Here is a 14,335-nt window from a genome sequence, read left to right as displayed (position 1 = left end):
TGGTTTCAAGTGTCTCGTTCTGGTTTTTAAATGACAGTATAATAAAATCATGTTTAAATTTCTCCTTTGATTGATCTTAAACTTCTTGCAGAGGCTGAACAAGCTGTAAATATCTTACTCAGAGATATAATTTCATCCAGGTCAGAGAGAAACAAGTGTCCAGCTCAGTGTCCAACACCAGGGGGAGACATTCTGTACTTTCTGGTCATAGATACAAAGATATGTAAAAATATCCATTATCAACAATAAGAAAATTGGCATATCATTTTCAGTTAAATTCATATTTTCATTATGGATTCATCTGCTGATTATCTCCTTAATTTAGCAGTTTATAAGAATTTGTAAAATACAGGGATTGCTTGTTTTTTCCAACTTCAAAGTTATAAAAGAAATTACAATTTAAAATGCATAAAAAGGGAAAAAGCACAGAATCCTCAATCAATATTAAAAAATACCCAGTACACATACAGTGAAAAAGATGATGCATTTCTACATCTATTCATGCATTTACATTTCATTTATGGTTTATTATTAATTAAATATCATTGATAAATAATCTTAGCACTTTTGCTTCTCCACATTGGGACGATATACAGAAATATTTTGTACATAAAAAACTACTTATTTGCTGATTAAATGATCTTGTTTTTAATTGTTTGATTTATAATTCTATAAATTGTCAGACAATCTTGAATACAATACAGTAGAAATGACAATATTACCATTAACATTGTAAATAATGCATAAGACATAAAAAAACATGCTAGACAAAAGTGATATTTACTTGTTTTGATCCAACGTGAGGCTCCGGAGGTGTCAGGGGGGCGGGAGGAGGCGGGAGGCCGGCCCCCAGCGCTCACCTGCCGGGCAGACTCCTCCCTGCCTCCGCTCTCTCCTCGCTTCTTCGCTGCAGAGACTCAGACTCGTTTGTTCACGTGAAGAATGAAAACAACGCGCGCAGCTGATCGTCTCCTGAGGAAGTGACACGATGTCAAACCGCTGAGACGCGCACGAGCTTCTCAGGTGAGTTCCTCCGCATGCTAACCGCCGGCTAACAGGCTACATCCAGGCAGGTGCCGGCGGCTTCTCACCGCCAGAATAACGCTCCTAGAAACAGCTGGAGTCCGCCGATGTTCGCCGAATCAACCATTGTTTCGTTATCAACGTCTTCGAAGTGTGTTTTCTATCGACGGACCTTCATTCAGGGACAAATGAGGAAGATACCTTATTTTCTGAATGAGGTTTGGTGCTGCGCTTTCACACCAGTTTAGATCCCAGGCTTTCAGAGTGAGTCAGTGCCGCTGCTCCGTATTACATTCACTTTACACACGATTGAAGGATTTAAGGTGGAATGGTTTCCTCACCTGTTATTTCAGTGTTAAACATTATGTCTCAGGAGGAAACTTATCACCGACCTACTTCTCTTCTTTCTGGAAAGTGTCTGTTAAAGATATTAGAGCTTTGGTGTTTAATTGATTAATTAGTGTCCATTCGTCCATATATCACATGGAATAAGTGACCCAAACTGAGTGTCATGAAGTGTCATTAAATCTATTCAGTTGTTTTTGTGTGTAATTATGCTCACAAACGAACAAATGGACAGATTTTAAAACAGAACATTAATCGTTAATTGCACATCGGTGTCGTCTGCTCCCGAGGAAACAGGTTGTTGGTTGTGTTCAGTTGTGTTTTGTTCTCAGGTGGTTGTGTCTCATTTCCATCACTGGTGATCAGAGGTGGCAGGAGACCATCGGGGATCTGTGTCTGTCTAAAATCAATGTTGACAGAAATCTTGGTTTATATTGTAAACACAAAGATTTGGACAAAACCATTTTATTATAATGTGAAGGGTTTTAATGTACATTTACTTCTTTGACAGTTTCCAAATCTATGACACCATGAGACGAGTGTTTTAAACTGGAGGACAGATGTTTTATATTCAGATCTCACACACACACACACACACACACACACACACACACACACACACACACACACACACACACAGGTTCAATCAGGTTCATATCAGGTTCACATCAGGTTCATTTCTCTCTGGCTCGATGCCTCGTCTCGTCTATTTTCGGTAACGAAGCTATGACTCATCCTTGTTATTGTTCTCTGTGTGTTTAAAGTTATATTTAGTCATTTCAGTCGTCAGGAACAGTCTGTTCCGTGTGTGAGTGACGACGAACCCGTCTTTTTACAAATCGGATTCACGTGTTTGACCCAAATAAAACCACGAGCTGATTTCTGAACCAAAGCCAGAACAACTCCAGCTCAATCAGTGCAGTCCAAAGGTCTGAGGCCTCTGCAGCTCTCTAACACTAATAGTCATTTTTAAACTCAACTGAAATAGTTTTTGTTTTTAAGTTAATGAGTAGAAGTGAATGATTTTTTTACCTTTCTCTCATTTAAAAGAGATAAAAGTCTCCTAAACGTTGGAATAGTTAGATCACACTCGCCTGTTTTTAGTTTTTACTTGTTCTCTGTTCTAAGCTGTTGTGTTTCATGCTTTTAATTTATTTATCTCACAGTTAAGTTTCTCTTTTAAGCACTTTGGGTCTGAGGTACTTGTTTTTAAATGTGCTCTTAAAGAGTTTAACTTTGAGCAGTTTGATGTGTACAGACCCAGATATGTGACTCCCTCCCTCCCTCCCTCCCCTCAGGTAACATGATGGAGGTGGCAGGTCCGTGGACAGAAGTGTTCGGGCGCTCGGAGAAGTCTGAGGGGGGGGGGACGCTGCTGCAGAGCTCCACTCTGACTCTGGCTCCTCTGCTCGACGACCCTCCCTCCATCCGCCGCTCGCAGCCCATCCTCATCAGCTCCAACAGGTACGAGCCACGGGAGCTCGAACACGCGGGAGGAAGCTGATTAACACACACTGTGGACATGAGTCAGTGTTATTGACTCAAGTCGGTGACTCAGCCTCAGGCCACAAGTCATCTGATGTTTAAAGAAGTTTCTTTTTACGACATCAACGAACCCTGAAACTCCCGGGTTGAAAGACGCGGATCATAAAACTGTCATTGCCGATCAGGCTGCGTGTTTGTTCTGCTCTGACACACGGAGCTGTGGATTTCTCTCACTTCTTTGCTTCCTGGTTGCCCTGTGGTTACAGACACATTCTTTATTTATGATATTCTATAATAGTGTTTGATATAACCGTGGTAATTGCTCATTTACCAGACATAATGGTTGTGACCTAATTAACCCCGGTTTGCTTTTTATGTGTTTGTCAGTGTAATTACCAAAAAAATTGGAGTTGTAATCCTAATGGAGCCGTCCGTCCGAACTCTGTGTTCTGTATTTGTTCACGTCTTCTGAAAGCTTACGACACAGAGCAGTACCACCAGAAGTCACAGGGGGGCAGTGTAGCCAATAGACGACCATAAGACTCGCGGAATAAATTTGGAAAAGGGGCATTATCACAACCACGAAAACAACCAATTATCGGAAACTCTCAACCCTTCGCTGCCCTCTAGTGGATGTATTGCTTAACAACCAAACTGTCTGATTCCGATCAAACAATTTTTGAGCTTGTTGTTCTCTGTTGTTTCTTTGACTCTCTCCAGGCGGAAAACCGTCAACTCGTTCTCTTCCTCCGTCCCGTCCATACCCAACCCCTTCCCAGAGCTGTGCAGCCCGTCCAAGTCGCCGGTGCTCGTTGGTTCGCTTCCCCCGGTGTCCAGCGACAAACACGTGAGTGAACGTCTTGTTGTTCAGCAGCTGCTTCAGGGAGGACAGAGCCAGACGTTAGATCTGGTTTATCGTGTTGACAAAACTCACATTACATCACGTTGTTGGTTTCATTATTACAGAGCCTCGGCCCAAATAATCATAAAGTGAGTTTAGGGAAGTGAATAAGCATCAATCAGGTTTGAACCCTGTCGATTTAGCTGCTTCGTTAACTCCAGAAAAGATCAGAGCTCAGAAACCTCCGGAGGCAGCGACCTCTCACACGAGCACATTGACAAAAAACAAAACACAAACACAACAGAAACACGATCACAATAGAAGTGAGCCGTCATTCGTGAAAACCGGGTCAAGACGAAAGCTGCTTAAAATTGATATTTTTCATCTTCAGTCTGAAGCGATCGTCTTGTGCCCGACAAGTTGAGAAATCACGTTTATATAAACGAGAGCGTCTGCTGTGTTAATCCCATCGCACCTGCCCAGATGTTCAGGGTCTGACAGGCGGCGAGCGGCGAGCGGATCCTGTAAACACACGAGTCTTCGCCTGTTGGCTGAAGCCATGGGTGCAGGTCGGTGTGATTGTGATTGACAGGTGAGCCGTGTTGCCATGCCGGCGCTGCCTTATTTTGGCTCCCAAACACCGCCAGAGTCAACATGTCTGTTGTTACGGCAGCGTGTCACCGTGCCACACTCGCCCCGGGTGATTTATGTTCAGTGATGGAAGTGAACTGAATGACATGTACTCAGGTGATTCACCTTGACCCACAAGAGGCTGTATTTACTCTTCTTTCTATTATCATATTATGATTTTTGTTGAATTTTTCTATCCATTAGTTCCTGTCAGTCTTTCATCACAGCTATCAAATTAAAAAAATGCCCCAAGAAATAATTAGATGACATAAAGATCTTCTGCACCTGAATTCTGTGCATCTAAAATAAAATAAACTTTTTACCCAAATTCCAGGAATAAATATTCTGTTCTCTTTTGTCACACTGCCCCAAAATTGAAGGCAAATCTTGATCGCCCCCTGGTGGCCACCTGTTAGCTTATTATCTCCCCATATTTTAAAACGTCACTATCACAGTTTATTGTGTTTGTTTAGTTGTGAAAAGCTTAAATCATGATCAAGAATAATATCTTTAATTCCACAGCCCTAGTTCAGGTGCCGAGCGAATATTTCTTCTTTAATTAACCGACTCATAAAATAAAACACAGGCTCGTCTCTGCAGGATCATTCTGGTACAGATTGTGAGTCTCTACGCAGACGATGTGAGACTGTTTCGAAATGTTCCTACGTTGAGTTCAGCGTCTGATCTCCGAGTCGAAGTGGACTGACCAGATATGGAACAGTGAGGAAGGAATGTCCCTCCTCCTCCTCCTCCTCCCATAATCCTCTCTGGTGGATAAGTAGCCATTATTCGTCCACGCTGACGCCAGCACTCGTCCGACCAGTCGGGGCTTGTTGACTGACAGACGCAGGTTTCTGGTCGGGCAGGTTTGTTTTCTTTCGCTGTGAAAACGTGCGTCTGGATCCAGATGCTGTGTCAGACAACAGATCTCAGAGAAACGACCTGAGTCACCTGCAGCTTCAGGTCTGAGTGGAGGCTGCATGTTTCCTCCGGGACTCAGTCCAACGATATGCAGCTTTGGATAAATGTTAAATTGTATGTGTGAATGGGAGGGAATCCTCTTGATCGCCCCCTAGTGGTTGGCTGCAGTACAAGTCATAAACCCTTCCTCCTCCATGTTGGTGAACGGGACATGGACCAAACAAAAAATACACATTTATGTTTTAAGTGTTCACATTTCTGATAAGTTTGGTTTTAATTAGTTATTTGATGATGTAGTGAAACATGGCGGCACCTGTATCCAAGATGGAGGAGACACGTCGTCCATCTTTATTTACATCCACCTCTGAATGGAGGGATTTTAGTAAAAGAAAGACAAATATAATAATGTAGCATCTGTGCTTGAATTGTCATATCACCAGTTAACTGAGGATCTAAGTTCTCCTCCTCCTCAGCTGATCAAGGTTTATGGCGAGGACAACCACAGCCGGTCGGTGTGGGTCTCTCCCGGAGCGACAGCCCGAGAGGTGTGTCACATGTTGGTCCAGACGGCGCACTGCAGCGACCAGGAGAACTGGGCTCTCCTCGAGCTCCACCCCCCCCTCGGCCTCGGTACGTCCCTCCTGGTAACAACTGTAAATGTGATGTGATGGATTCAACGATTCTCACACCGTCGTCCCTCTGTCTCCTCAGAGAGGTGTCTGGAGGATCACGAGGTTGTGCTGGAGGTTCAGGCCACCTGGTCTCTGAAGGGGGACACCAGATTCGTTTTCTGCAAAAACTACGCCAAGTACGAGTTCTTCAGGAAACCAGTGGTACGCAGAATAAATCACACGCCCCAGCGCCTCTCCCTCCCTCGGTTTTATATAAGAGAAGAGCTGAGGAGGGTTTTCACGCTCTTTATTAAACATGTCGGTGCAGCAGACGTTGACAGAGTCTGACATCATGACAGTTACTGATCCCCGATGATTGGCAGGTTGCGTGCTGGTGCAGACACGCAGACTTACTTAATGCCTCAGTTATTTCATTACATCGCCTGGCGTCTGTCGCCTGTGCTGCTGAACAAAGGCGACAGTTCAGGCTGAAAACTGGTTCTGCTGAATCACACCGGCTGTAAAACGTGGCCACACTGCCTCCAGGAGGCAGCAGAGGGAATCTGATCAGGGACGTGCTGCAGCATTCTGCTGATGTCAGGATCAAACCTGCAGTGTGTTTAATGTGAGCAATGCAAACAGTCGCCCTCTGCAAACAGGACACAGACCTTGTGATTATCTTTATTAGTCTAATCTTTATTTATCATTATTAATTATGACAGTTTGTTGTTTGTCAGCAGGATTACGCAAAAGCTACTGAGCCCATTTTCTTAAACGTTGGTCGATTGATGCAACATGCACCGCTGGGTTTAATGTTTTCACCATTTTCCAAGAATAATTCATAATTTCTCTTTTCGGAGAATTCATGCATCCTTTCCTTTCCTCCATGTTTCTTAGTTTTCATTTTATAATAAATGTCAAAACATATGGAAAAAATAGGAAACCATTGTTTTGACCGACGGGGAGAAAACGTCATTTCTTGGCGGTGGTTATAATTAATACTTTAATACAAACATTTTATTCTTTATACTTTGGCCTCAATTTTCATATGTATTTGCAAACGAGGACATGAGCAGGATCTTTCTCTCTTTGAAAATTTCACATCTTACTTTGCACGGCTGGTAATAAACTTTAAATACAAGTTATTATTCAGTCTTTAATTGATCTAAATAAAGGAGCATGACTCCTGCTGGAGTCTCTGAGAAGTCGAGATAACCACGAGTCTTTTCCTGGAGTCTCACGTCCTCTCTGTCCGTCCTCCCTGTCCGTCCTCTCTCAGCTCTTCTTCCCAGAGACCATGATCTCTGACAGCGCAGACGTCAACAAGGGGATGACGTCATCGGAGCTCATTCAGGTACGACGGGTGAAACCAGGAGTTCACAGTTAAACACACAAGACAAAGTTACAAAGTAAATTTTAAGTTTCACTTCATTAACAAAGTCAAGTTTTGATGAACTCTGAAACTCTCAGACTCGGTCGTCACAACCTTGACTCATCACATCCTTTGAAAGCTCCGAGTCTCCGGATTCTGTTTGTGTGAAGTATTTTATCATTGAAACAAATTCATTTCAACACAAAAGTTCCCACTTCTTTCGCTTTTGTGCCAAAAAACCCACTTTTGTGTTTCCACCATGTTTCTGTTCCTCTGTAACTTTGGTTCCGTGTCTCTGACTTGTTGGTTGTAAAGTTTTAAGAGTTCTCTTCAGAGGAGGCCGAGGTTACGACTCTAATCAAAAGGCCCGAAGAACAATAACCTCTTTTATGTTGGACACATTATTTTTGTCCTTGTGCACAAAATGGGGCGACTGGTCACAGATAGAAGAAATTTAAATGGAGAGATGTGAGAATGGAAATGACATTTATAATAAGATTAGAGTTTTATCTGATAACCCCGGCCTAGAATATAATTTTTCAATAAAACCTTTAGTTTGTAAAATGAAAGAAATTTGTGTCATAAAATGTCTCATTTGGTCCAAACGTCCGTCAAGAACCTAAAGATGATCAGTTTAAAACATGGAAATACAGAAAATCAGAGGATGAGGGTCAAGAATCTCAAAACAAAATTGACGTCAGTCCCTAAAAGTCAGTTTAGTCATAGAGGTTGTTTTGTAAATGTGATTTTTCACTTTTGATTTTTATGTCCAGTTTCACTTTCCCTTTTGTTATTAGAGAGCAAAGCAATTCAGATTTATGAGCTGATACAAAGTTATTCATTCCTAAGATGTCGTTATCAAACCCTTGTGACAATGAAATGTCATTGAGGTTTGATATTTTACAGTTTAAACTTTATGATAAGTAACCATAGATAAAAAGACCCATAGAACTTGAATGAAGATTATAAACATGAATGCTCATCTTTTGATTCTGTAAAATAATAGTTTTAATATCAGTTAACTGCTGGAACTGAAGAGTCTGTGTCTCATATTGTGTTGATTTATTTTATTTTTTATTGCCCAGTGGATAAATAGTTCAGGTTCTCATTCTAAACCTTCTCACAGAACCTGCTGAGATCTGGGACGTGTCCGGAGATCCAGGGTTTCCTCCACGTGAAGGAGCCGAGTCGTAAAGCCTGGAAGAAGGTTTACTTCTTCCTCCGACGCTCGGGACTCTACTGCTCCACCAAGGGCTCGTCCAAGGTCAGAGAGCCAGCTTCTTCTTCACAATCTCAGTCTGTGGAGACGTTAGGAAGAGTTTAGATGGATGAAGAACATTTCTGTGTCTCTGTTTGGTCCCAGGAGCCGCGGCACCTGCAGTACGTGGCCGATCTGGAGGATCTGAACGTGTGCACGGTGGTGAACAGCCGAAAGCTGTACGGAGCTCCAGCGGACTTCACCTTCTGCATCAAGGTAACGGCTTCCTCCGGTTCTGAACCGTCACGGAAACAATCCTCAAACAAGACAGAACGTAGATTGAAGTTAAAAGTACAAATCAAAGACGAGCTGTAACTCTGTGTGTGTGTGTGTGTGTGTGTGTGTGTGTGTGTGTGTGTGTGTGTGTGTGTGTGTGTGTGTGTGTGTGTGTGTGTGTGTGTGTGTGTGTGTGTGTGTGTGTGTGTGTGTGTGTGTGTGTGTGTGTGTGTGTGTGTGTGTGTGTGTTTTCTCAGCCCTGCAGGAACCCGGTGCGTGCTCAGGACCTGAAGATCCTGTGTGCAGAGAACGAGCAGATACGAACGTGTTGGACGTCGGCTTTCAGATTGTTCAAGGTTTTACGTCACTTCTTTAATTCTGCTCTTTATTTCTTTACTGATGCAACAGTTCATGCTGTTCTTTCACATCAGTATTTGTCCGATAAAGCTGATTAGAGGATCATATCTTTTCAAACTGATAGTGTCCTGTTTGTCCGTGTGTGCAGGTCTAGACATTAACGTCTGTGTCTGTGTGTCTGTGTGTCTGTCTGTGGTGTTGTCGTCAGTATGGGAAGCAGCTTCAGTGTAACTACCAGTTGTCAAAGTCGGCTGCACAAAGTGTGGAAGGAAGAAACCTGACGGAAAACAAAGTGAGTTCGTCAGATATCATTGTTATAGATTATACGAAGAGGAGGATGCTGGGAAATCATGTCTTAACTTTGTTTGTGTGTGTCCAGTCAAAGTCGGAGGACAGCCTGGTGGCCATGGACTTCTCAGGGAAGGCCGGAGGACGGGTCATCCAGAACCCGACGGAGGCCCAGAACGCAGAGAGGGAGGAAGGACAAGCCTGGAGGGTGAGGAGGGAGGGATGAGAGGAGGGAGGGGGGGATGAGAGGAGGGAGGAGGGAGGGATGAGAGGAGGGAGGGGGGGATGAGAGGAGGGAGGGAGGGTCGACCGCAGAGCTGAGGGGGGGAGAAGAGGGGGAGAGAAGAGGGGGAGCAATAAAGAGGCAGTAATGATGCGAAGCCTGAACTCTCAGAGGAGGTGGACGACTGAGTCCCTGTGGTTTGACGCTGTCATCAACAACGTGACGGACGCGGCGACGTGGCCGCGGGTCAACAGACTCCGACAGGAAGTAAACAAAGCGTCAGGTCGTTCAGATTAGTCGAAGCAGCGTTAATTGATTTTCAACAAGCTGTAAAAACAACACTGATCTATTATCAGCAGAGCAAACACTCATTAATACACACACACACAGACACACACACTCACACACTCACACACAGATACACACACACTCACACCACACACAGAGCGGCGGTGTCATTAATTTGGAGGTTGTAACAACAGTGAGATTAAAAATGAAAATAATTTCACGGTGTATAAACCCTGAACAATGCTCATATATTTATATTGTAATGACGCCATCATGACATCATTTAAACCTCATGACGACCAGTGATTGGTTCATGGAGTCAAGCTTCAGATCGTGTGTCTAATAATTATATGGTCATTTTATTGGTTGTGATAGTTTCATGTATTTCGCCTCCAGGGAGTTTCTTCACGTTTCGATCAGTTGTCTCTTGGACTCGAAGATGAACTGATTAGATTTCAGTGGTCAGAGGTCAGAGGTCACGCTGACCTCATGTTACTGTGAATGCAACATGTCGGGAACGGAGTCATGTGATATTTAGAATAAAAATGTTTTACTGCAGCTTTAAACAACTTCATTTGTAGATAAAACAAGAAAAACTGTGTTTCAACACCTCCAGTGAATCACTTCACTTTAAACTGAGATGTTTTTAAACGAGTCTGAGGTCAGATCATGTGACTCCTCCTGTGTTTGACCCATGTGACTCCTCCTGTGTTTGACCCATGTGACTCCTCCTGTGTTTGACCCATGTGACTCCTCCTGTGTTTGACCCATGTGACTCCTCCTGTGTTTGACCCATGTGACTCCTCCTGTGTTTGACCCATGTGACTTCTCTTTAGTGCCGTCGTCACGTTCTCAGATCTGAGCTCGAAACCTGTGTTTGACCTCAGCGTCTGATTGTGACTTTATTTGTGTGGAGGCCTCAGTTTTACTGTTTAAACTATAAAACGTTCAGCTCGGCACAAACTGTCGTCCGACGGTCGTTTTATGACCAGATTTAAGGAACCGTTTCAAACAAGTGTTTTTTATTTGTTACTGGAAGAGATTTAGATGCATAATGAGAAAAAAAGCAGTAAAAAAATGAAAGGGGAATAAAAACCTGTGTTTTATTTTTCTGCTGATCTTGAACATAAAGATAAAAACATTTATATCTTCTCACCCGTGTAAAATCCCCGGTTAAAGCAACAGGATTAACGACGTCTGTGGCTCAGATTTCTCCCTCGAGACGCCGCAGACCGACGGTGAAGAGAAACCTGCTGAAACCTGACGTGATTATTTAACTCATTAGTTTAATAATTAACAGAAAGACTCAAACACAACGTGAAGCAGCGTCAGCAGAGAAAACAACAATAACTAGAAAGACAGTTCTGCCCATAGATGGACGACATGAATGTCTCCAAAAGCATATCAAGCACCCCTGGTGGCGAGCTGCAGTATAGGTCATAAACCTGCCTCCTCCATGTTAGCAGATGGGACTTGGAGTGAAATAAACCACACATTTATATCTGTGGAAATCAGGGAAATCTCACATGATGAAGAAAGTGGTAAAAAGGAGTCTTTCTTGGCTCATGTCACATCCTTCCACCAAGTTTCGTGGAAATCTGTTCAGTAGTTTTTGCGTAATCCTGCCGACAAGCAAACTGAAAACATATTCTTGTTGTGAACTCTTGTGTGTTTCTTCTGTGACAGAGGAGAGAAGCTCTGAGGTGCAGCCTCCCCAACCTGAACTCTGCTGCGAGACCGTCCTGTAAGTCCAGAGGAGGCAGAGTCCTGATTTTGCATTTCTGTTCAAAAACAACATACATACGTCCCGTTGTCTGATTCCTGACTGACCGACGCTCCTGTGGTTCTCTCTGTGTGTGTTCGACTGCAGCCATCCACAGGACCCAGCCCTGGTTTCATGGCGGCATCTCCAGAAAAGAAACTCAGAGGCTGATAGAGAAGCAGGGGCTGGTCGACGGGTGAGTGACAGTTGGAGGTTTAGACCCTGGGGTACACCTGGAGTGTGGGTAGGGGGAGGGGCGTCTTGGATACGTGACCAGAAACCTCCACGACGCAGACAATCGATGTGTGGAATAAAAGAACCAGACAATAAATGTGAACAGAAAGATCAGTTTGAATAAATCCGATCTTCTGTCTGTAGGACAGATGTTCCTCAGTGTCGGAGCTGTGACTTCACATGTGTGTGTTTGTGTCTGCAGGATGTTCCTGGTCCGTGACAGTCAGCAACACGCTCAGTGCTTCGTCCTGTCGCTGTGTTACCAGCTGAAGACCAAACACTACCTGGTGATCCCTGTGAGTCCCCCCCGCCCCCCCTCCTGCAGGAGGTAGACACGTCCTCTGCTGGCTGCAAACTGTGATTCTGTGATTCTCTCCGCAGTTCGAGGACAGCGGCAGGAAGTCCTTCACCATGGACGACGGTCTGACCCTGTTCATCGACCTCCTGCAGCTGGTGGAGTTTCACCAGATCAACAAGGGCATCCTCCCCGTCTGCCTCAAACACCCCTGCGTCTGCGTCGCTCTGTAGACCCACAGCCTGCGACCTCTGACCTTTACCTCTCCTCCTGACCCAGGATCAGTCGGGTGCGTGAACGTCAAGTCCAAAGTGTGTCTGCGTCATCACATCGCTCTGATATCTGTGAGGCGCCGCTGATAAAGAGCAATTAGACGACTGGATTTCGTCATCTCCAAAGTGCCCGAGCAGTTCAAAGGTGTGTGTGTGAGTGATAACGTTATCACAGCGGCTGTGAGACGTGGACTCGTGGGACTGAAGCCGATCCTCCGCCCCACCTCTCTTTAATATTTTTAATTATCCTCCACGACGGCCCCAGACAGTGGTGGGTTTTTTATTTTTAATTAACGAGCCCCGGTCCCAGCGGAGGCGCCTTAATTAGCGACGCCGGACAGACGTTTTGACTTCAGGGATGTTCGCAGCGTTTTTTTTAATCACGTGCACTTTGATTCATATCCATGCAGTCGTGGTGAGAAGGTTCACTGAGACGAGGGCTGCACCAGAACTCATTGACGACTGTGGCCATCGGAGGGCGCTCTCAGTCAGGGATCAGCAGAAGGGTTCATGGGAGTTGTTCAGCTGTGTGATTTGGTTCTGATGTGAATCTTAGAAGAGAAGTTTGAAATGGTGAAGCCCCCGGTTGCCGTCATGTAGCAGGAAGCTTCTCACACTGTGTGAGGTTCACTAACTTCTTTATGTGCCTTAAATCTCGTATTTTAATTAGAACAAACTTTACATAAAACTCCATGAACTCTTCCGAAGCTGTATTTGCACATCGAGGGTGTAGAGAAACTTGTTTGTTAACAGAGCTGCAACATTTGGACGTTTAAGCAAATAAAAGTGATAATAATGTTTTATACATGAGAACTTTCTGTAAAATCTAACTGAGGAAGACTGACATGTGGTGAAAGCTCTGGAAAACAGCGACTGTCTCACATGTGGACTTTAACTTTAAACCTTTACACGTCTGTTAAATCTGAAAAGTTTACGAGTAAGTTTCCCAGAATAAACTAATTATGGAGACGAGGACGTCAGCTGAATAAATGAATAATTATAATATTTACCAGTGTTTACATCGAGCTTCTCAAGACACCAAATTAGAAAATGACAGTTTGTTATCGCTGGTTGTGTAGAAAAACATTTTGTACTTATTGTTAAATTTTTATAATCATGAAGATGCTGTTGTTAAAATGTCGTCACATAAACAAACATATTGTCAATATATTACTTTTTTCTATCAAACAGGGTTCGTTAGTTTTATGTATCATCACTCGTATTTTATATGTTGAATAAATAATTTGATATTAAACAGATTTTCCTACATTTAAAATGACTGTTTACTGAGATATTTACTGAGGTAAATATAACCAGCATGTATTCAGGTATCCAAAGTAAAAGTACCTGTTCTGTTGTTATATTAAAATATTGAATTACTCTGATTGTTTCATTGACACGTAAACAATATTCTTTAATGTCGATTCCTGTCAAAATGGAGCCGATTATATCAATAATCTAAGTACTTTTAAGGTACTTCTACTTTGAGTATTTTTTATTTTAAACTGCTTGTTAATAGAACATATTCATTTGAACATTCTGGTTCTCTCCTCTGCAGACGGCTGCTGCAGCTGCTCTGATTTAAATTCAGTTATTTTAAAACCTTTATCAGCCCCAAACTAGACGAGCGAAATAAATAAATAAATAAATAAATCAATCTGGCCGGGGTCCTGGCGTCGCCTCTGGTGCCGGAGCATGAAAGTGGGCCTCGGGGTCACTGGCGTCCTGGCAGAGCGTCTGCTGGACGAGCTCCACGCTGAGGCTGCATCGAGCTGGAGAGCCGATTTCTCCGAGCTCTGACCCACTCTTGGAGGAGGGGTTGCCATGGTAACAAATTTTTTTTTCCCCGTGCTGGCCTAGATGGGCAGGTAAATGAAGGGGTGAGGAAGACAGAGGGGGGGGTCAGCGAGGCTC

At 43.7% G+C, this 14,335-nt stretch overlaps 1 protein-coding gene across 2 annotated transcripts; it reads left to right on the top strand.

Annotated features, from left to right (window-relative positions):
• Positions 1 to 829: 829 nt before the first annotated feature.
• grb7 (growth factor receptor bound protein 7) lies at positions 830 to 13,680 on the top strand. Of its 2 annotated transcripts, XM_034569879.1 has the most exons (16): positions 830 to 1,023; positions 2,667 to 2,740; positions 2,774 to 2,832; positions 3,574 to 3,700; positions 5,719 to 5,875; positions 5,957 to 6,078; positions 7,136 to 7,210; positions 8,355 to 8,492; positions 8,592 to 8,702; positions 8,960 to 9,058; positions 9,268 to 9,351; positions 9,439 to 9,555; positions 11,545 to 11,602; positions 11,729 to 11,816; positions 12,057 to 12,150; positions 12,236 to 13,680. In XM_034569879.1, the coding sequence occupies exons 2-16, from the start codon at positions 2,672 to 2,674 to the stop codon at positions 12,380 to 12,382; spliced, it is 1,545 nt and encodes a 514-aa protein (XP_034425770.1). In that variant the 5' UTR covers positions 830 to 1,023; positions 2,667 to 2,671; the 3' UTR covers positions 12,383 to 13,680. The 2 variants fall into 2 exon arrangements, with proteins under 2 accessions (XP_034425770.1, XP_034425769.1); XM_034569878.1 differs by having other exon boundaries at positions 2,667 to 2,832.
• The last annotated feature ends 655 nt before the right edge of the window (positions 13,681 to 14,335 follow it).

Source organism: Hippoglossus hippoglossus, chromosome 19, assembly GCF_009819705.1.
Source record: "Hippoglossus hippoglossus isolate fHipHip1 chromosome 19, fHipHip1.pri, whole genome shotgun sequence".
In the NCBI taxonomy this organism is placed as follows: Eukaryota; Metazoa; Chordata; class Actinopteri; order Pleuronectiformes; family Pleuronectidae; genus Hippoglossus; species Hippoglossus hippoglossus.
Note: the sequence above shows the minus strand (reverse complement) of the source record. Positions and strands in the feature narration are given on the sequence as shown.